The 23,052-nt window shown below is 39.4% G+C and overlaps 1 protein-coding gene across 1 annotated transcript; it reads right to left on the reverse strand.

The window, feature by feature from the left end:
- Positions 1–2,302: 2,302 nt before the first annotated feature.
- Positions 2,303–14,117, reverse strand: LOC308081093 (uncharacterized protein). Its single transcript, XM_080457490.1, has 3 exons — positions 13,798–14,117; positions 8,565–8,651; positions 2,303–3,834 (listed from the first exon to the last, which is right to left on the reverse strand). Exons 1-3 carry the CDS (start codon positions 14,084–14,086, stop codon positions 2,570–2,572), a joined length of 1,641 nt encoding a protein of 546 aa, XP_080313616.1. The 5' UTR covers positions 14,087–14,117; the 3' UTR covers positions 2,303–2,569.
- Between the last annotated feature and the right edge of the window lie 8,935 nt (positions 14,118–23,052).

Genomic DNA, 23,052 nt, shown 5'->3' on the forward strand with positions numbered 1-23,052 from the left:
AGATCGAGTCACTTGAACACAGACCTGCTGTTGTAATGAAGGGAGCAGTGGTGTGAAGTAACAAAGTAAAACTTTGAGGTATTTTTACTTTGCTGGAGTATTTCTAATTCTCAGTACTTTTACATCTACTCCATCTCAGAGGCAAATATTGTACTTTTACTCCACTACAATTATTGGATAACTTTAGTTACTAGTTACTTTATAGATGTTAAATATTATCACAAAACATACATTAACCACTTCAGCCCTATTTAGACTTCGGCTATTTGAAAATAGCAGATCTACAAGCTCACAACGCGTCGCGATGTGAGCTTGTAGATCTTCTATTTTCAAATGATTGTATACTGCAAAACTGTGCAGTGTACACACACACACACACACACACACACACACACACACACACACACACACACACACACACACACACACACACACACACAGGATGCCAGAGCAGAACCTCTGGACCAAATGTCTCAGATCGGCCTGTTACCAGTGTTCATTTTGATTTAGTCTTTTGAATAATAATAAAACACCATTTAGTTTTAGTCCTATTTTAGTAACTAAATATCAAAACCTTAGTCTTTTAGTCTTAGTCGACACAATGAACACTGCCTGTTGTTACATATTGTTATATTACTCCTACAGACTTTGTCACAGACATCGCTACACAGTATCTCTAGTCATGTGATCAACCCGGATCTGTCCCATTATCCACATTCTATCCTGATTGGCTGAGAATGTCTTTGGTATTTGGTCCGTTTTGAACAAAATGCCTCAAATCATGAACACAGCGTGTGATTTACGAGACATTTTGCAGCATCACAATCATCTTAACCACTTTATCCATATTTTATACTTTGGTTATTCAAAAATATCAGATCTACAAGCTCACAGCGTGTCTAAATATCAGATCTACAAGCTCACCGCGCTATACATTCCCACTATAACCTGACTCAGCCAGATGAGGGCGGTATTGAGTTTCACAATACACCCTGATCTGGAATCTCTCAGGGAGTAGAGCTGCCCGGTCTCTGCGTGTACGAACCAATCAGCGGCTGCTAGGGGCGGGATCATCCAATCACCTGCCAAGTAGCTTGAAAAAATGAAACGCCGTCTGGCATGGATTCTGCTACCGGAGTCTCAGATGGAAGTAGGCTGTGAAACAAAATGTGTGTCGCAAGCTTCTTCCATTTGGTGAAGGTTATTCCCACTATGCCGAGGATGAAATGCCACTTGAACATTTGCAATTCATTTATTCATGAAATTGTCTGGACTTGAGTACATCAGTGAAAATAAACAGTTTCATTATTGTTAAGCACAGTATTATTACAAGTATTTAAAGTTTGGTACTCTGTATCGGTCTGGAGGAAAAAAATAAGTTACAACGGTAGAGTAATAGTTTCTATAAGAACTAATAATACATTAATTGTTATTGGTATCAAGCATAACTATAGGCTACAGTATATAAAAGTATATAAAATAATAATGAACAGCTTCTATTTCATTGTTTAACACATTGAATGCCAAAAACGGTCCGGACCGTTTTTGAGGGTCCAAACGAGAAGTGCCGAAAACGGTCCGGACCGTTTTTGACCCAATTCTATTTTTATACATGTGGGCCACGTGGGGCGCTAAAACGAAACTTTGACATCACCCAAGCAGTTTCTGAGAAGAAGAGGCTGGATGTGGCTCCATGTCAAAAATCCTTCCGGTCGGCGTTTTCAATGTTATCTCCTTGATTAAAAGCTTAATATCTCCATTTCTTTTTAATGTGGTGGAAACGAGCCGTTTTCGATCGGCGATCACGCTGCAATGGAGGGTCGCGTTGGAAATATTATTGTTCCAGGCGTTAGTCGGGACCCTCCGCCGTCTCGCACGCACGCTTTGTTTACATGCATTTCCGCGTCGGGGCTTCTCACAGCACGAAATGTATAACGCAAGTGGATGGAAGAAATGCTGGCACTCAACGTATAATATTTTAATAAACCTCTGGCACCCAATGTGTTAATAATATGACTTCCTTACAGTCAACAGAACTGAACAACCTGCTGTTGCAGTTCAAAATAGCAGATCTAGAAGCTCGTAACACGGCACCGAGTGCCACGCTACGAGCTTGTAGATCTGCTATTTAATTTTTTTATCTGTAAAATGTGTGCAAATCTTTGAATATGTATATTTTTAAAGCGAACATTTGTAACTAAAATCTTTGCTTCTAGGGGGTCCCTGGAATAACATAAAAAAAATTATATTAAAAGATTTGCACAAATTTTCACGATTTTCAAAAATAGCAGATCTACAAGCTTGTAGCGTGGCACCAAGGCACCAAGAGAGACAGACCTAATGTCGGTTAAAAACTAAACAAAAAAAACATATTCATTGTAACACAGTGATACAGCATTAAATATTAAACAGTAATACAGCATTATTTAAATAAATAACTAATATTATTGCTGTTTTGTTAAACTACTCTTTAGTGAGTAAAGTATATTATTGCAGTAATATATTACTTAGTAACACACTACTGCCAACAACTCATACGGTTTGTCTGGAAAATAAGCCCTTTTTTGTGTTACTGTTTATACTCTGTGTGTATGCTCATGTGTTTTTTCAGATGATCATTTCGACTGAATTTTTGCTCACAAACTGTACAACTAAAGGGTTTTTCCCCTGTATGCGTCCTAATGTGCTTCTTTAGATGTGCATTTTGTCCAAAACCTTTGCCACACACTGTACAGCTGAAGTGTTTTTCTCCTGTATGAATCACCATGTGTGATTTGAGTGTTACATTGTGACGAAAGCCTTTGCCACAGACTTTACAACTGAAGGGTTTTTCCCCTGTATGAATCCTCATGTGATTCTTCAGATGTTCGTTTCGGTTGAATCCTTTTTTACAAGTTGTACAACTAAAGGGTTTTTCTCCTGTATGAACTGCCATATGTGCCTTCAGATTTTCATTGTGACCAAAGCATTTGGCACAGACTGTACATCTAAAGGGTTTTTCCCCTGTATGACTTCTCATGTGCATCTTCAAATGTACACTTCGATTGAAACATTTCCCACAAAATGTACAGCTAAAGGGTCTTTCTCCTGTATGGATCATCATGTGTGTCTTCAGGTTCCCATTGTGACCAAACTCTTGGCCACAAACTTTACAACAAAAAGGTTTTTCCCCTGTATGGCTCCTCATGTGTTTTTTTAGATTACCCATTTCACCACAACCTTTGCCACAAACTGTACAAGTAAACAGCTTTTCACCTGTATGAATCCTTGTGTGCTTATTCAGATTTCCCTTTAGATTGAAACTTTTGCCACAATATGTACACCTAAAGCTTTTCTTCGTTGTGTGACGTTTCATGGCAGTGTTGCTCACAGATGGTATTTGTCCTTGTTGTGTCTGGTGTGATGTCAGTGTGTTTACAGATGACGGGTCTTCCCTAGTCTCCTCCCACTCATCACTGTCTTCAGTGTCAGATTCAGAACAGTGTGAAGAGAAGAGCTGCTCATCTCTGGTTGGTTGTGATGTTCCACCGTCCTCTACATCAGTGTGTGTTTTCATGTGTTGAGATGATGATGATGATGATGATGAAAACAGAGACACAGAGCCTGCAGCCAGAACCTCATCATCATCTTCACCTTTCACTGCTAGTAATGTCAACGATGACCCAAGAAGCTCTTCCTGTTCCTCTTTAATCTGTGGAGGCTCTGGTTCTTCCTGGACCAGACTGGAGCTCCTCTCCTCGTGTTGTGGAGGTTGTGGTTCCTCCTGGACCAGACTGGAGCTCCTCTCCTCTTCAGGGGAAACCTCCTCTTTACAGACAGGGAGGTGCAGGATGTCTGGGCAAAAAAATAAACAGAGAGAAAACCATTGGATGTTTGAACTTTGAAACATTCTATAAAGCGTCGCCTCTGTTTTCCTGGTAATTAGAGTTAGTTCTGCTGAAGCTAAAAGCTCCATTTCTAAAAGATCCTCATCCTGGCCTTTCCTCGTTCCATGGATCGCGCACGACATCTGTTAGGTGACAATAAAGTTGATTCTGATTCACCAAAGACATTTGTTATCGGCTGCAACCATTGCAATCAATGAATACACTTTATCTGCGGTGGAAACTTCACTTAGTCTTAGTTTTGTGCAGTAATGTTTGAATCTTGTGTATAAGTGTTTTTTATTAACACAAATATTGTTGTTTTGTAAGAGCGTGGCATTTGACACACTGACCATCACATCCTGGTGCAGAGACTAGAACCTGAAGATCTATCTGGTCTCCATTGAATTAACTAGACTAGAACTAGACTAGAACATCTAATTAGCATTGAATGAGAACTGCATTGTCTGTCTGTCTGTCTGTCTGTCTTTCTACAAGACATTCCTCATGACAGTGAAGCAGAGAAGAGACCACACCCCCTCCTCTGCATGTGTGTTTTTTCACACCAAGAATGGCAAAAAGGACAACTAGAAAATGTGCTCCTCGGAGCACAGGTCTCCGCCAGTACTGTTCCTGATTAATCCTGTCTTACCTATTTATGTTACATATTGTCACGTGTCACTTGACCAATGTTAGCTTGACCAATGTTACCTCACTTCAAAAACATAAATGGATTTTTGAAGTGACACACCTATTTATAGGATTTTATTTCGTCATGCGTCTTGCTAGCCAATCAAAAGCATTGCTGACAACATATTGTCACGTGTCACGTGAAGCTTGACCAATGTTAGCTTGGCTAGGGGGGGGGGGACACGGACGGGAACGAAAACATACTCTCCACCTCTGGCGGAGACAAAAAGACAAAGTGTGCATCAGCAGCAGCAGCCTTAGCATGGTGGAGTCTGAGCTCTACAGCAGCCATGTTGTAGAGACATTTGGGCCTCTTCCTTACTTCCTTCACAGGTGTTGATTGATTGATTGATTTGGTCTCCTGAAAGACAGACTTTCAGGCCTGTTTTGAAGGCCAGAGATCCACATTTATTTTTAAGGGATGGTTTCAGGGCATTCCACACTTTGGTGGCAGAACAGTAGAAAGAGAATGTACCCATGTTTGTTCTATAGAGCGTGCCAACGACTCGTCACCACGGGGGGCGTGGCATAGTAGCTGCAGACATACTTGAGGGGGGGCAATGTTAAGTCAACCTGGTTTTTACCCCTCAAAGATGTCCGCCGCTACCAAAAGACACTTGCTGACGCCCCCTTCAGGATTTTTGGCACGCTCTATTGATGGGGGGTACCAGATCATTGTTGTCGCTTCCTCTAGTATTGTCGCTCACTTTTTTTTTATGTATTTAGTCAGATATGAGGGTATTGAGGGCGTTGAGGGCAGCATTGACTATTTTGAAAGCCAATCACATTTTTTTTATTGTTTAACCCTGTCTTCTACCCTGAGCCATTCTAGGCTAAAATCCTAGGCTAAAAAAATGAGGCCGAGAAGTAGCCGTATCAGTTTGTTTCGGGAGGTTGGAAGTTTGCTGGCTCACTGGAAACACTCTGCTACACCAGTGGGTCTCAAAGTGTGGTCCAGGGACCCCCATGGGTCCTTGAGGGGGTTCCAAATGGCCTCTTACGGGTGTGTAACTCTGAGTGTGCAAATGGAACCAAATGGACCCATAAGGTTCCATTTGGTTCCATTTGCACCCCCTCTTGATCGTTATGGGGTCCTTGAAATTAAAGTTTGAGAACCACTGTGCTACACTAAAAGTGCTAAACCTGTGAAGAAAGTAAGGAAGAGGCCCATCCAATATGGCTGCTGTGCATAGAACCTGTTCATCAGAGCTGAGTGGTCAACTCAGACAGACAAGAAACAAACCTAAAATGTTCCGTTAAAATGCACTCAACAAACAAGCAACATTCACTGTGCAAAACATAACTGTGCAAATTAGTGATTTCAAAATAGCGAGAGTAACCCTTCTGTACAAAAAGGGAAGTAAATGACAGTAGACCCCGGCAACTACCGCCCTATTTCTATTCTTAGTTCCATCTCGAAGGTTATGGAAAAGATGTTGAACAGGTTGAAAAGTATCTTGCTGAAAAAATAAACTAATGTAAGAATTTCCAATCTGGCTTCAGGACAGCCCGTTCCACTGACACATGCAAATACTGTGGCATGGTCATGCTGGACCTCCAAAAGGCTTTTGACACAGTTAATCACTCTATATTGATTGATAAACAAAGTCTCAGTGGCGGGGCTTATTTTGATGTGAAAAGGGAGATTATTCTAGAGTCTAGGTGCGGCCACGGAGAAAGCCCGCTCACCTTTGGTAATGACGTTTCTCAGTGGATGATCCATAGAAACCTAGTGGCAGGAGGCTCTTCTATCAGATCAGAAATGTATGGAGGGGCTAGACCAATGAGAGCTTTAAAAACTATTCTAAATGTTACTGGTAACCAGTGCAGTTGTGCCAGAGCAGGAGTAATATGTTCTCGTTTGTTCCAGTAATGAGTCTAGCAGCAGAATTTTGAACCATCTGTAACCAGGAGATGGTGTACTGGGGTAGCCCCAGATATAGAGAATTACACTAGTCCAGACGAGAGGTGATAAAAGCATGTGTTACTGTGACTAGGTCTATGTGTTAAAATGGGTTTTATCATGTGTTACTGTGACTAGGTCTCTATGTGTTAAAATGGGTTTTATCATGTGTTACTGTGACTAGGTCTCTATGTGTTAAAATGGGTTTTAGCATGTGTTACTGTGACTAGGTCTCTATGTGTTAAAATGGGTTTTATCATGTGTTACTGTGACTAGGTCTATGTGTTAAAATGGGTTTTATCATGTGTTACTGTGACTAGGTCTCTATGTGTTAAAATGGGGTTTATCATGTGTTACTGTGACTAGGTCTCTATGTGTTAAAATGGGTTTTAGCATGTGTTACTGTGACTAGGTCTCTATGTGTTAAAATGGGTTTTATCATGTGTTACTGTGACTAGGTCTATGTGTTAAAATGGGTTTTATCATGTGTTACTGTGACTAGGTCTCTATGTGTTAAAATGGGTTTTATCATGTGTTACTGTGACTAGGTCTCTATGTATTAAAATGGGTTTTAGCATGTGTTACTGTGACTAGATATCTATGTGTTAAAATGGGTCTTAGCATGTGTTACTGTGACTAGGTCTCTATGTGTTAAAATGGGTTTTATCATGTGTTACTGTGACTAGGTCTTTATGTGTTAAAATGGGTCTTAGCATGTGTTACTGTGACTAGGTCTCTATGTGTTAAAATGGGTTTTATCATGTGTTACTGTGACTAGGTCTTTATGTGTTGACATGGGTTTTATCATGTGTTACTGTGACTAGGTCTCTAAGTGTTAAAATGGGTTTTAGCATGTGTTACCGTGACTAGGTCTCTATGTGTTAAAATGGGTTTTATCATGTGTTACTGTGACTAGGTCTCTATGTGTTAAAATGGGTTTTAGCATGTGTTACTGTGACTAGGTCTCTATGTGTTAAAATGGGGTTTAGCATGGGTTACAGTGACTAGGTCTCTATGTGTTAAAATGGGTTTTAGCATGGGTTACTGTGACTAGGTCTCTATGTGTTAAAATGGGTTTTAGCATGTGTTACTGTGACTAGGTCTCTATGTGTTAAAATGGGTTTTAGCATGTGTTACTGTGACTAGGTCTCTGTGTTAAAATGGGTTTTATCATGTGTTAAAATGGGTTTTAGCATGTGTTACTGTGACTAGGTCTCTATGTGTTAAAATGGGTTTTATCATGTGTTACTGTGACTAGGTCTCTAAGTGTTAAAATGGGTTTTAGCATGTGTTACTGTGACTAGGTCTCTATGTGTTAAAATGGGTTTTATCATGTGTTACTGTGACTAGGTCTCTATGTGTTAAATGGGTTTTATCATGTGTTACTGTGACTAGGTCTCTATGTGTTAAAATGGGTTTTAGCATGTGTTACTGTGACTAGGTCTCTATGTGTTAAAATGGGTTTTAGCATGTGTTCTCTAAACAGGCTCTAAAAGGCCATAACTCCAGTTCCCAGCATGCTTAACTTCCCAAACTTAGTAGATGCTCTTAGACGGCCAATAAGGACAGGACACGGATTTAACATTGTTCCTCTAGTTCATATAGCTTAATAAAATTAACTCAAAGGCACCACTCACTTCACACTGGTTGTGAAGTGGGCGTGCCTTCAGATCAGGAAGCAGGCAGCGCTTTACCCAATAAAATGTAGTGGGCGGGATTTACTGTCTGTGGTCTCGCTTCCCACTGAAAACAAACCGAAACTCATTTAACAATAGCGTCCTCGGAGCAGACAAAACCACGGAAAGATATTCACATTTTAACTTGCTCTTTCATCATAGAAACAAGTGGGCTTATAACCAAAACGATCCATGTTCTCTGGGAGAAGTGGTGTTAGTGTTCCGTGTAGAAATATTGTTAGTTGGAATGAAAACATAAGCGCACCACCGGAAGTGGAGCGCTGAAGGCAGACCAAAAACCTGGTTTCCTTGCGCACGGGTGCTCCATCGACCTCCTCCCAGAGCCAAGTGAAAGAGTAAAAAACAGCAGAGGGCGCTGTTTTTCCTTATTATTTGGCGTTGGGTTCCCAGATTGGACATAAGTAAACTTACTGGTGTCCAGCTGGTCTTCAGGTTCCTGTTTAATAGAAAGACTCCTGGCTGCTTCTGGACCAATCATCTTCACTGGTGCACCGGATCCTGTTTGATACAATAATAATATATAATAATGTTTAATACAATAATAATATATAATAATGTTTAATACAATAATAATATATAATAATGTTTAATACATATATTAATAATCATCTTGCTGTTACACTAATTAAACACAAACAGGAGACAGTGCACCTGTGCACCACATGCACCTCTGAAAGGCGCACACACACACACACACACACACACACACACACACACACACACACACACACACACACACACACACACACACACACACACACACACACACACACACACACACACACACACACACACACACACACACACACACACACACACACACACAAACACACACGTGAGCCATAAAACGGCCATAACTCCAGTTCCCAGCATGCTAAACTTCCCAAACTTAGTAGATGCTCTTAGACGGCCAATAAGGACAGGCCGTAATTGCTTAAGCCCCACCCCCTCTGTGTTCCTATTGGCTGGGCTTTAAACAGCCATAACTCCAGTTCCCAGTATGATAAACTTCCCAATAGGGACAGGCTGTTATTGCTTAGGCCCCACCCACTCTGTGTTCCTGTTGAGCAGCCTTGAAATGAATAGACACGGATTTAACATAGTTCCTCTAGTTCATATAGCTTAATACAATTAACTCAAAGGCACCACTCACTTCACACTGGTTGTGATTTTTTGTTACAAGGTTAAAGCTCTATATTGTGATAGTAATCATTACTATAGAGTGTTTGTTCAGTAACAGTGTTAAATAGATCTATATTGTGATAGTAATCATTACTATAGACTAGTGTTTGTTCAGTAACAGTGTTAAATAGCTCTATATTGTGATAGTAATCATTACAATAGAGTGTTTGTTCAGTAACAGTGTTAAATAGCTCTATATTGTGATAGTAATCATTACTATAGAGTGTTTGTTCAGTAACAGTGTTAAATAGCTCTATATTGTGATAGTAATCATTACAATAGAGTGTTTGTTCAGTAACAGTGTTAAATAGCTCTATATTGTGATAGTAATCATTACAATAGAGTGTTTGTTCAGTAACAGTGTTAAATAGCTCTATATTGTGATAGTAATCATTACAATAGTGTTTGTTCAGTAACAGTGTTAAATAGATCTATATTGTGATAGTAACCATTGCTATAGAGTGTTTGTTCAGTAACAGTGTTAAATAGATCTATATTGTGATAGTAATCATTGCTATAGAGTGTTTGTTCAGTAACAGTGTTAAATAGCTCTATATTGTGATAGTAACCATTGCTATAGAGTGTTTGTTCAGTAACAGTGTTAAATAGCTCTATATTGTGATAGTAATCATTACAATAGAGTGTTTGTTCAGTAACAGTGTTAAATAGATCTATATTGTGATAGTAATCATTACAATAGAGTGTTTGTTCAGTAACAGTGTTAAATAGCTCTATATTGTGATAGTAATCATTACAATAGAGTGTTTGTTCAGTAACAGTGTTAAATAGCTCTATATTGTGATAGTAATCATTACAATAGAGTGTTTGTTCAGTAACAGTGTTAAATAGATCTATATTGTGATAGTAATCATTACAATAGAGTGTTTGTTCAGTAACAGTGTTAAATAGATCTATATTGTGATAGTAATCATTACAATAGAGTGTTTGTTCAGTAACAGTGTTAAATAGATCTATATTGTGATAGTAATAATTACTATAGAGTGTTTGTTCAGTAACAGTGTTAAATAGATCTATATTGTGATAGTAATCATTACTATAGAGTGTTTGTTCAGTAACAGTGTTAAATAGATCTATATTGTGATAGTAATCATTACTATAGACTAGTGTTTGTTCAGTAACAGTGTTAAATAGATCTATATTGTGATAGTAATCATTACTATAGAGTGTTTGTTCAGTAACAGTGTTAAATAGATCTATATTGTGATAGTAATCATTACTATAGAGTGTTTGTTCAGTAACAGTGTTAAATAGATCTATATTGTGATAGTAAACATTACTATAGAGTGTTTGTTCAGTAACAGTGTTAAATAGATCTATATTGTGATAGTAATCATTACTATAGAGTGTTTGTTCAGTAACAGTGTTAAATAGATCTATATTGTGATAGTAATCATTACTATAGACTAGTGTTTGTTCAGTAACAGTGTTAAATAGATCTATATTGTGATAGTAATCATTACAATAGAGTGTTTGTTCAGTAACAGTGTTAAATAGATCTATATTGTGATAGTAATCATTACTATAGACTAGTGTTTGTTCAGTAACAGTGTTAAATAGATCTATATTGTGATAGTAATCATTACAATAGAGTGTTTGTTCAGTAACAGTGTTAAATAGATCTATATTGTAATAGTAATCATTACTATAGACTAGTGTTTGTTCAGTAACAGTGTTAAATAGATCTATATTGTGATAGTAATCATTACTATAGAGTGTTTGTTCAGTAACAGTGTTAAATAGATCTATATTGTGATAGTAATCATTACTATAGAGTGTTTGTTCAGTAACAGTGTTAAATAGATCTATATTGTGATAGTAATCATTACTATAGACTAGTGTTTGTTCAGTAACAGTGTTAAATAGATCTATATTGTGATAGTAATCATTACAATAGAGTGTTTGTTCAGTAACAGTGTTAAATAGATCTATATTGTGATAGTAATCATTACTATAGAGTGTTTGTTCAGTAACAGTGTTAAATAGATCTATATTGTGATAGTAATCATTACTATAGACTAGTGTTTGTTCAGTAACAGTGTTAAATAGCTCTATATTGTGATAGTAATCATTACTATAGACTAGTGTTTGTTCAGTAACAGTGTTAAATAGCTCTATATTGTGATAGTAATCATTACAATAGAGTGTTTGTTCAGTAACAGTGTTAAATAGATCTATATTGTGATAGTAATCATTACAATAGAGTGTTTGTTCAGTAACAGTGTTAAATAGATCTATATTGTGATAGTAATCATTGCTATAGAGTGTTTGTTCAGTAACAGTGTTAAATAGATCTATATTGTGATAGTAATCATTACTATAGAGTGTTTGTTCAGTAACAGTGTTAAATAGATCTATATTGTGATAGTAATCATTACTATAGAGTGTTTGTTCAGTAACAATGTTAAATAGATCTATATTGTGATAGTAATCATTACAATAGAGTGTTTGTTCAGTAACAGTGTTAAATCGCTCTATATATACCTGCAGTGTGTAGTTGTGTGTCATACTGAATTGTGTATGCTGTTGGGGAATAAATCACTGACAGTCTCTAAGCAATAGGCCAGTGGAAATAATATTGGGAGCCCGCCTTTCTTCTCCCTCCCTTCCTTGTAACTGTATGTGCTCAGAGAAGTCATAAATGTTATTTGTGTCAAAGACGAAAACATTGACTTCATTAGTACATTGTTATAAATAGGGATTCCACGATAGGAACCGGACAAGCTAACTTGGAAATCTAGCCAAACATAATTAATTATTTGAAGGCTAAGGGCCAGCTAGCCAAAGTTTAGTGGATCCATGAGTCCTATAGCTAACAGATTAATGAACGTGTTATAGTGCCGGCGAGTGAACTCCAGTTTGACATATTCTGGCGCTCATCGTTATCTTAGAAAACTCCTGGAGCAAGGAGTCTCGTTCTGTATTCAGAGAGCTCGTGGATTAATACAGATGGTTTAGATTTTTAGAAATTAATTTCTAAATTAATTGACTAATTATTGACGCCTTCTGATTGATTAGCGTGACTTTCTACAACATGTAACAGACATAGCTGCAGTGTGTAGTTGTGTGTCATGTGTACATGTAACAGACATAGCTGCAGTGTGTAGTTGTGTGTCATGTGTACATGTAACAGACATACCTGCAGTGTGTAGTTGTGTGGCATGTGTACATGTAACAGACACACCTGCAGTGTGTAGTTGTGTGTCATGTGTACATGTAACAAACATACCTGCAGTGTGTAGTTGTGTGTCATGTGTACATGTAACAGACACACCTGCAGTGTGTAGTTGTGTGTCATGTGTACATGTAACAAACACACCTGCAGTGTGTAGTTGTGTGTCATGTGTACATGTAACAGACACACCTGCAGTGTGTAGTTGTGTGTCATGTGTACATGTAACAGACACACCTGCAGTGTGTAGTTGTGTGTCATGTGTACATGTAACAGACACACCTGCAGTGTGTAGTTGTGTGTCATGTGTACATGTAACAGACACACCTGCAGTGTGTAGTTGTGTGTCATGTGTACATGTAACAGACATACCTGCAGTGTGTAGTTGTGTGTCATGTGTACATGTAACAGACATAGCTGCAGTGTGTAGTTGTGTGTCATGTGTACATGTAACAGACATACCTGCAGTGTGTAGTTGTGTGTCATGTGTACATGTAACAGACATACCTGCAGTGTGTAGTTGTGTGTCATGTGTACATGTAACAGACATACCTGCAGTGTGTAGTTGTGTGTCATGTGTACATGTAACAGACATAGCTGCAGTGTGTAGTTGTGTGTCATGTGTACATGTAACAGACATACCTGCAGTGTGTAGTTGTGTGTCATGTGTACATGTAACAGACATACCTGCAGTGTGTAGTTGTGTGTCATGTGTACATGTAACAGACATACCTGCAGTGTGTAGTTGTGTGTCATGTGTACATGTAACAGACATACCTGCAGTGTGTAGTTGTGTGTCATGTGTACATGTAACAGACATACCTGCAGTGTGTAGTTGTGTGTCATGTGTACATGTAACAGACACACCTGCAGTGTGTAGTTGTGTGTCATGTGTACATGTAACAGACATACCTGCAGTGTGTAGTTGTGTGTCATGTGTACATGTAACAGACATACCTGCAGTGTGTAGTTGTGTGTCATGTGTACATGTAACAGACATACCTGCAGTGTGTAGTTGTGTGTCATGTGTACATGTAACAGACACACCTGCAGTGTGTAGTTGTGTGTCATGTGTACATGTAACAGACATACCTGCAGTGTGTAGTTGTGTGTCATGTGTACATGTAACAGACATACCTGCAGTGTGTAGTTGTGTGTCATGTGTACATGTAACAGACATACCTGCAGTGTGTAGTTGTGTGTCATGTGTACATGTAACAGACATACCTGCAGTGTGTAGTTGTGTGTCATGTGTACATGTAACAGACATACCTGCAGTGTGTAGTTGTGTGTCCACATTAAAGGCCATGTCCAGTAGTTTGCTCTGGTGATCCAGTAGAGTTTCTAGGGTCTCTATCTCTCTCTGGAAGAGGTTGCACATCCACTCTGCAGCCGCACTGAGGCGCTCCAACACAAACACTCTGACAAGCTTCACACAACAAGCGTCACTTTGTTTTTCCAAAACACACAATATGTCCTCTCCCACCACTGACGTCATGTGTTCATTTATGGACAGCCGTACAGACTCCATTTGACACATTTGACCTCCTTTAGGACACATCTGGACCACAGATACACAACTACTACACACCTACTACACAACTACTACACAACAACACACAACCAGTTCTTTGTCTCACAACAACACGGAGATACTTCCTGGTCAACGTGTCTCACGCATGCGCAGTGAGTCACCCAGGCATAGGCTTCGTCGCCTCCTGGTGGAGGAGATGTAGTACTGCTTCTAGTAGACTGGGGACCGTTTACTATTCACTTTGCATATCCGGTGTGAAGCGGAAACGGAAACAGTCAGTGTTTGTGTATGAATAAGCATGTGAACAGTACCGGATACAGTAGGCGGGCTCTAGACCGGATGTCAGTAGTAAATAGAAAGCCTGGAGACGCGGGGTGGTTCTTTAGCAGAGATGGTTCATTTATGAGTGTTTTATCTATATATTAAACACATTTCTCTCAATATTAAAACTGATTGTATAAACAATCGTTCGTATGATTATGGTGGATATATACATTTATAACATTACAATACTAGAAGTGCGTGTTTTTGTGGTTATTAAACCATTTGCAGAAACGCGTATTTACAATCTACAGCGGTGTAGCCTGGGATTATTTAATACCATAACACCTACATGATTATTATAACAGTGCTAATCCCAGGCTCCATGCAGAATGACGTCATTAATATCATGGAAATACCTTGAATATGATCATTATCATTATCAAATAATCATATTTGAACTGGGGACCCCCCAAAATAATCATATTTGCAGGGCTGCCAACTTTCAGAAATTTGTAAGAGTGAGACTTTAACTGTCATAATGCGATCGGCCGGCGGCGAAATTTTTTTTGGGGGCCCAAAATTTTAAAAGGGCCCTTTTTAACGCTCATTTAAAGGAATTTAACATTAAGACTGATGTCTTCACCCCCATGCCAGCTGCTCTCCCTGTCGGCCCCCTCATGCTTATATAGTGTTAATAATTGCATTTATTAATTAATTCTGATGAAAAACACGACTACATTATGCTATTGTTAGTCACATTTATTCAACATTGGGTTTGGACACAGGTTTCACTTAGAGCAAAGGTATTATAATATGTTACTCTCTACCTCCCCCTACAGGCTGGTATTATAATATGTGACTCTCTACCTCCCCCTACAGGCTGGTATTATAATATGTTACTCTCTACCTCCCCCTACAGGCTGGTATTATAATATGTTACTCTCTACCTCCCCCTACAGGCTGGTATTATACTATGTTACTCTCTACCTCCCCTACAGGCTGGTATTATAATATGTTACTCTCTACCTCCCCCTACAGGCTGGTATTATAATATGTTACTCTCTACCTCCCCCTACAGGCTGGTATTATAATATGTGACTCTCTACCTCCCCCTACAGGCTGGTATTATAATATGTTACTCTCTACCTCCCCCTACAGGCTGGTATTATAATATGTTACTCTCTACCTCCCCCTACAGGCTGGTATTATACTATGTTACTCTCTACCTCCCCCTACAGGCTGGTATTATAATATGTTACTCTCTACCTCCCCCTACAGGCTGGTATTATAATATGTTACTCTCTACCTCCCCCTACAGGCTGGTATTATACTATGTTACTCTCTACCTCCCCCTACAGGCTGGTATTATAATATGTTACTCTCTACCTCCCCCTACAGGCTGGTATTATACTATGTTACTCTCTACCTCCCCCTACAGGCTGGTATTATAATATGTTACTCTCTACCTCCCCCTACAGGCTGGTATTATAATATGTTACTCTCTACCTCCCCCTACAGGCTGGTATTATAATGTTACTCTCTACCTCCCCCTACAGGCTGGTATTATAATTTGACTCTCTACCTCCCCTTACAGGCTGGTATTATAATATGTTACTCTCTACCTCCCCCTACAGGCTGGTATTATACTATGTTACTCTCTACCTCCCCCTACAGGCTGGTATTATAATATGTTACTCTCTACCTCCCCCTACAGGCTGGTATTATAATATGTTACTCTCTACCTCCCCCTACAGGCTGGTATTATAATGTTACTCTCTACCTCCCCCTACAGGCTGGTATTATAATTTTACTCTCTACCTCCCCTTACAGGCTGGTATTATAATATGTTACTCTCTACCTCCCCCTACAGGCTGGTATTATAATGTGATTCTCTACCTCCCCCTACAGGCTGGTAGGGCCTGTAATAAAGGCCAATCAAAAAGAAGGCCATCAAATAAAACGATGATTTTTAAGTCCACGGAAATAATGAATTTAACTTGAAGGTTAAGGATGATTTAATTTTAATATAGTACAAGAATAGTGTAACTACTGTATCTGTAAAATATAACCCATTTATTTCATAAAATTATGTATTGGGTTATAGCCTATTTGTCTCAATATTTGTCACATTCAGCCCTGGACTTCACTGACTGTAGGGGTCACATTAATCACATTAGAATCACAGATTAGAGATTTTATGTATTTTCCCCTATTTTCTGTATTTTTCACTATTTAAAATATAGTATTTCTTAATTTTTAATAATTATAGCTCGTAGATTGGCTTTTTCACCATTTGAAATTGTTTTAAAATAAAAGGTCAACAGTTTTCCCAACCGACAGAGAGTCAGAGACAATATTTTGCCTATATATGGTTCTGTATTAGTGTATGAGTCAGTTTTAGCAGATTTCATTCTAATTGGCTACTGTAGACTGCCTATCAATTTCATGGGCCTGGGTAGGGCCACCTGGCCTGGCGGATATCTTCCCTGTTGCGCAGCAGCACGTCAGCAAGTGAAGGAAATGAATAAATACAAATAAACATAATGTTTTGATGGATAAATGCAAATGATTAAATCATATATATATCTTCGCTGTCAGGCCGAAACCTTTCCATATTTCAACTTTATGTTTTTTCATAAATGAATGCCTTACTTAAGCGGTTCTCAAACTGGGGTCCGGGGACCCCCAGGGGTCCTTGAGGAGTTACATGACTTTAACTATGAGAGTGTTCCATTTGTACACTCTCAGAGTTAGGATTTCTTAGTATAGATTGGGGTCCCAGAGATAGCAAAGAGGTATCAAATGGGGGTCCGTGGCCTAATGCTTATTAAACTGGGGGTCCATGAAATTAAAAAGTATGAGAACCACTGCCCTACTTCATCATACAAGAGTGTCACACTATAAGAGTAAAAATAGCCGATCTACAAACTACCAACATGCCGAGATATGATGTGTTGTGAGCTTGTAGATCAGCTATTTTCACAAATTACAATTTCCTATAGTATTGTTTGTTGATTACTTTTCATGCAGTAATGCTATTTTATATTTATATTTTTTTTATTTATTAAAAAGGTCTTTAAAAAAATGGTCACTTTACTGTCATCTGGGGACCCCCTCCAAACAAAAAAATTACGTGGGGACCCCCCTGGGCCTTGTGGGTCCCTGGTCCCGACACACAGGTTGAGAACCAGTGATTTGACTAACACTGCTAGTCACAGTTTGTTGTTAAAACCACCAGCAACATGTATGCTGCTCACCAGCAGCCTGTGTAACGTTTAAGTCTCATGTAGTCAGACCCACCATTTCATCAAAATAAAATGATTTGTAAAGATATAATGTGTTTGTAAAAAGGAGGTGGTTAAGTTATCTACCGTTTGACCCGCTTCAGAATCAGTCACGGCATATTGAGGCGCTGACAGACTCGTCGGTCGGCGTTTCACGTTGTATACTTTTTTAATTTCTCCACCAAAGTGTTGTGCTTCCTTAAATGCTTCTCCTTGGCTAGAGAGACGCAATGACCCGCCTTAAGCTGCCTCTGATTGGTTTGTATTAGTGACAGACGAGCGTCATGTGAACCGTGGCTGCAGTCCATCGCGCAGCGCACCAACCACAAATCTGGAAAAGTCGTCCTAAAACACCCTCGCCCCCGGTCTAATGCGGCGGCCACGGTCCGCGAAAAAAGGGTGGCAGTGTGTTTTAGGACGAGGCTTCCGTTTTCCACCCGATTGCTCTTTTTTTTTTTTTTTTGCTGTGAGAGGGGGGAAAAAGCGTGAGAAATGGCAAGTGTGGCGTGAGGCGTGAGAAGAGGTTAAATTGCGTGACTCTCACTCTCAAAGAGTGAGAGTTGGCAGCTCTGTATTTGAACTGGGAACCCCCCAAAATAATCATATTTGAACTGGGAACCCCCCAAAATAATCATATTTGAACTGGGGACCCCCCAAAATAATCATATTTGAACTGGGGACCCCCCAAAATAATCATAATTGAACTGGGGACCCCCCAAAATAATCATATTTGAACTGGGGACCCCCCAAAATAATCATATTTGAACTGGGGACCCCCCAAAATAATCATAATTGAACTGGGGACCCCCCAAAATAATCATATTTGAACTGGGGACCCCCCAAAATAATCATATTTGAACTGGGGACCCCCCAAAATAATCATATTTGAACTGGGGACCCCCCAAAATAATCATATTTGAACTGGGGACCGCCCACCCTGACAAGCACACATGACATTGTAGGAGATCTACAAGCTCACAATGCGAGGCATTGTGAGCTTGTAGATCGGCTATTTTCTAAATGTTTGCCTCTTCAATTTAGCCAATGTTTGACCAGTTTTTATAGAATAGCTTGTTGATACTTTTGATGCAGTAATGGTCTTTTCTTAGGTATTAAAAGGGTCTTAAAATGCCTTAAATTGTCACTTCACTGTCACCTGGAGAGTGGACCGGGACCCCCACAAAATCGGTCCCGCCCCACAGGTTGAACCACTGGTCTACTCCACTAGGATGTATCCACAGTGTCTCATCCAAGACCCCCAACACCCCCATCTGAACACAGTGTTATATAGACCCCCATCTGAACACAGTGTTATATAGACCCCCATCTGATCAGTGTTATATAGACCCCCATCTGAACACAGTGTTCTATACTATAGACCCCCATCTAAACACAGTGTTATATACTATAGACCCCCATCTGATCACATGTTGTACCAGGGACCCCCATCTGAACACATGTTGTACCAGGGACCCCCATCTGAACACATGTTGTACCAGGGACCCCCATCTGAACACATGTTGTACCAGGGACCCCCATCTGAACACACGTTGTACCAGGGACCCCCTCAATATTAAAACTGATTGTATAAACAATCGTTTGTATGATTATGGTGGATATATACATTTATAACATTACAATACCGTAAGTGTGTGTTTTTGTGGTTATTAAACCATTTGCAGAAACGCGTATTTACAATCTACAGCGCTGTAGCCTGGGATTATTTAATACCATAACACCTACATGATTATTATAACAGTGCTAATCCCAGGCTCCATACAGAATGACGTCATTGATATCATGGAAATACCTTGAATATGATCATTTCTGTGCATGGGGACCCCCCAAAATAATCAGATTTGAACTGGGGACCCCCAAAATAATCATATTTGAACTGCTGTAAAGAACATGAACAGACAGTAGGACAGCTCAACTCACTCCACCTTCTAGTGTGGACAGTAGGTCTTAAAGATCACATTTAATAACAGTGTGGACAGTAGGTCTTAAAGATCACATTTAATAACAGTGTGGACAGTAGGTCTTAAAGATCACATTTAATAACAGTGTGGACAGTAGGTCTTAAAGATCACATTTAATAACAAACAAAACACATGATGTTACTCCTTCAGATTCCCTCCCCCGAACACAGGCCAACGGTGTTCATATAGACACTGGACAAAGCCGGGTGCACCACAGTGGATTTGAACCCAGAACCTCCGCGGTGCTGGGCAGGGACTTTACCACTGAGCCACCTAGTGGTGGTGGGCAGTGACTTTACCACTGCGCCACCCGAGCGCCTAACTTACCTAATCTCGATTGTAAAAAGTTACACAACTCATTACAGGGTAAAGTAGAAATATTACAGTAATATATTACTTAGATATAGTTTGGATACCATGTTACCAAGCATGTTACTATTCAACAGATTGAGTCCACGTGTTTAACAGTCACAATTCGACCAAATCATTTGGCAAAACTACAACTACAGTTTCTATTTCCACTGCATGAGTTCTCATGTGCGTGTTCAGATGACATTTCCCACTGAATCCTTGTCCATAAACTGTACAACTAAAGGGGTTTCCCCCGTATGATGAGTCCTCCTCATGTGTGTTTTCAAATGATGATTTAGACTAAAACTTTGATCACAAACTGTACAACTAAAGGGTTTTCCCCCCACGTGAGTCCTCATGTGCCTCCTCAGATCAACATTTTGATTGAAGCTTAGGTCACAAACTGTACAAGAAAAGGGCTTTCCCCCTGTGTGAGTCCTCATGTGCCTCGTCAGATGATGACTCAGACCGAAGGTCTGATCGCAAACTGTACAACTAAAGGGTTTTTCCCCTGTGTGAGTCCTCATGTGCCTCTTCAGATTAACCTTTTGATTGAAACTTTGTTCACAAACTGTACAAGAAAAGGGCTTTTCCCCTGTGTGTGTCCTCATGTGTGTCTTCAGAGTACTATTTTGACTGAAGCTTTGTTCGCAAACTTTACAACTAAAGGGTTTTTCCCCCGTGTGAGTCTTGATGTGTTCCTTCAGGTGACTCGTGTAACCAAAGCGTTTTCCACAAGCTTTACAAGTGAAGTTTTTCTTCCTCGTGGATTGGATTTGTTTTGATGAGTTCAGATCCCGGGACAGAGACGGTGTTTGTCCTTCCACACGTTGTGTCTGGTGTGATGTCAGTGTGTTTACAGCTGACTGGTCTTCCCTAGTCTCCTCCCACTCATCACTGTCTTCAGTGTCAGATTCAGAACAGTGTGAAGAGAGGAGCTGCTCATCTCTGGTTGGTTGTGATGTTCTACAGTCCTCTACATCAGCTGCTGTTTTCATGTGTTGAGTTGATGTGCTGGCTGCAGGCTCTGTGTCTCTGTTTACATCATCATCATCATCATTATCATCATCTTCACTTTTCACTGCTAGTAATGTCAACGAAGAGCCGTCAGCCTCCTCTGGTCTTTGAAGAAGCTCCTCCTGTTCCTGTTTAATGTGTGGAGGCTCTGGTTCCTCCTGGACCAGACTGGGGCTCCTCTCCTCTTCAGGGGAAACCTCCTCTTTACAGACAGGGAGGTGCAGAAAGTCTGGGCAAAGAGATAAAATGAGAGTTGACTATTTCATGTTTTTTCCCCTTCTATCGTTTTCAAGCTTAGTTCAGAGGGCAGACAGATCACACCTGGTATTAAATAGCATGTTAAGCTTTCAATTTACACACAAACCGTTTGAATTCCAAACTTGCATCATTCTCAAGTAGACCGGCACCAGTCTAGTCTATTTATAAATGCACAACTTTTCTGTCTGTGTGTAAATGTCTGTATTTCTGTCTGTGTGTACCTGTCTGTATTTCTGTCTGTGTGTAAATGTCTGTATTTCTGTCTGTGTAACAGTCTGTGAATCTCTCTTCTAACATGTACCTTGGTGAGTGTATTGTCAGGGACCCAATGGAGTGATGTGCAGAGTGGATCTATCCTATATTATATTATATTATTATATTATATTATTGTCTCCGCCGGAGGCGGAGAGTATGTTTTTGCTTCGTCCCACCGTGTGTTCACCTCCCTCCTAGCCAAGCTAACATTGGTCAAGCTCCACGTGACACGTGTCAATATGTTGACAGTGACACCAATGCCTTTGATTGGCTAGAGGGACACATGACGAAATAAAATCCTATAAATAGGTGTGTCACTTCAAAAAGCCATTTATGTAGACACTACATATTCAGTCGCCCCTGCAGAACACCAAAAACCACGCGCATTCTACCAAGACGACCCGTTCTACCAAGACGACCCGTGCTATTAAAATAGCACAGGTCTGCTGGCGGAGACTTGTGCTCCGAGGAGCACATTTTCTAGTTTTATTATTATATTGTATTATTATTATTATATTATATATTGTATTATATTATTAGATTATAATATTATATTATTGTATTATTATATTATTATATTATTATATTGTATTATTATATTATTATATTATTATATTATTATATTATTATATTATTATATTATATTATTATATTATTATATTATTATAATATATTATATATTCTATTATTATATTATATATTCTATTATTATATTATATATTGTATTATTATATTATTATTGTATATTATCCTATATTTACTGTTTCAGAACTACGGCTGTCAGAATTGGCCAAAAGTGACTTTTGAATATTCCTAATCAATCAATTAATTAGCCGTAGGCGTGTAACGATTCACTCAACTCACAATACGATTCGAATCACGATTTGACGTTCACGATACCATTTTTCACCATTTTTTAAACTAAAATTATTTTCCAGACAAATGACCGAAAATTCTTCTTTAATTATTTCTCCAGTATTCCAGTATTTTATTCTCTTTTATATATATATTTAATAATACTGTGTTTTCTCTCATCCTCTTTTCAATACAGTAGCAAGCTTTACAAGTGAAGTTTTTCTTCCTCGTGGATTGGGTTTGTTTTGATGAGTTCAGATCCCGGGACAGAGACGGTGTTTGTCCTTCCACACGTTGTGTCTGGTGTGATGTCAGTGTGTTTACAGCTGACTGGTCTTCCCTAGTCTCCTCCCACTCATCACTGTCTTCAGTGTCAGATTCAGAACAGTGTGAAGAGAGGAGCTGCTCATCTCTGGTTGGTTGTGATGTTCTACAGTCCTCTACATCAGCTGCTGTTTTCATGTGTTGAGTTGATGTGCTGGCTGCAGGCTCTGTGTCTCTGTTTACATCATCATCATCATCATTATCATCATCTTCACTTTTCACTGCTAGTAATGTCAACGAAGAGCCGTCAGCCTCCTCTGGTCTTTGAAGAAGCTCCTCCTGTTCCTGTTTAATGTGTGGAGGCTCTGGTTCCTCCTGGACCAGACTGGGGCTCCTCTCCTCTTCAGGGGAAACCTCCTCTTTACAGACAGGGAGGTGCAGAAAGTCTGGGCAAAGAGATAAAATG

Source organism: Gymnoscopelus braueri, assembly GCF_963280865.1.
Source record: "Gymnoscopelus braueri genome assembly, contig: SCAFFOLD_55, whole genome shotgun sequence".
In the NCBI taxonomy this organism is placed as follows: Eukaryota; Metazoa; Chordata; class Actinopteri; order Myctophiformes; family Myctophidae; genus Gymnoscopelus; species Gymnoscopelus braueri.

Excerpts from the sequence above, each read along its gene's own strand:
- LOC308081093 (XM_080457490.1), bottom strand. The coding sequence starts at position 14,086 with ATGTGTCCTAAAGGAGGTCAAATGTGTCAAATGGAGTCTGTACGGCTG. Across the intron at positions 8,652-13,797 it reads CACACAACTACACACTGCAG|GATCCGGTGCACCAGTGAAG; the intron begins GTATGTCTGTTA and ends TGTATCAAACAG. Across the intron at positions 3,835-8,564 it reads TGAAGACCAGCTGGACACCA|ACATCCTGCACCTCCCTGTC; the intron begins GTAAGTTTACTT and ends TTTTTTGCCCAG.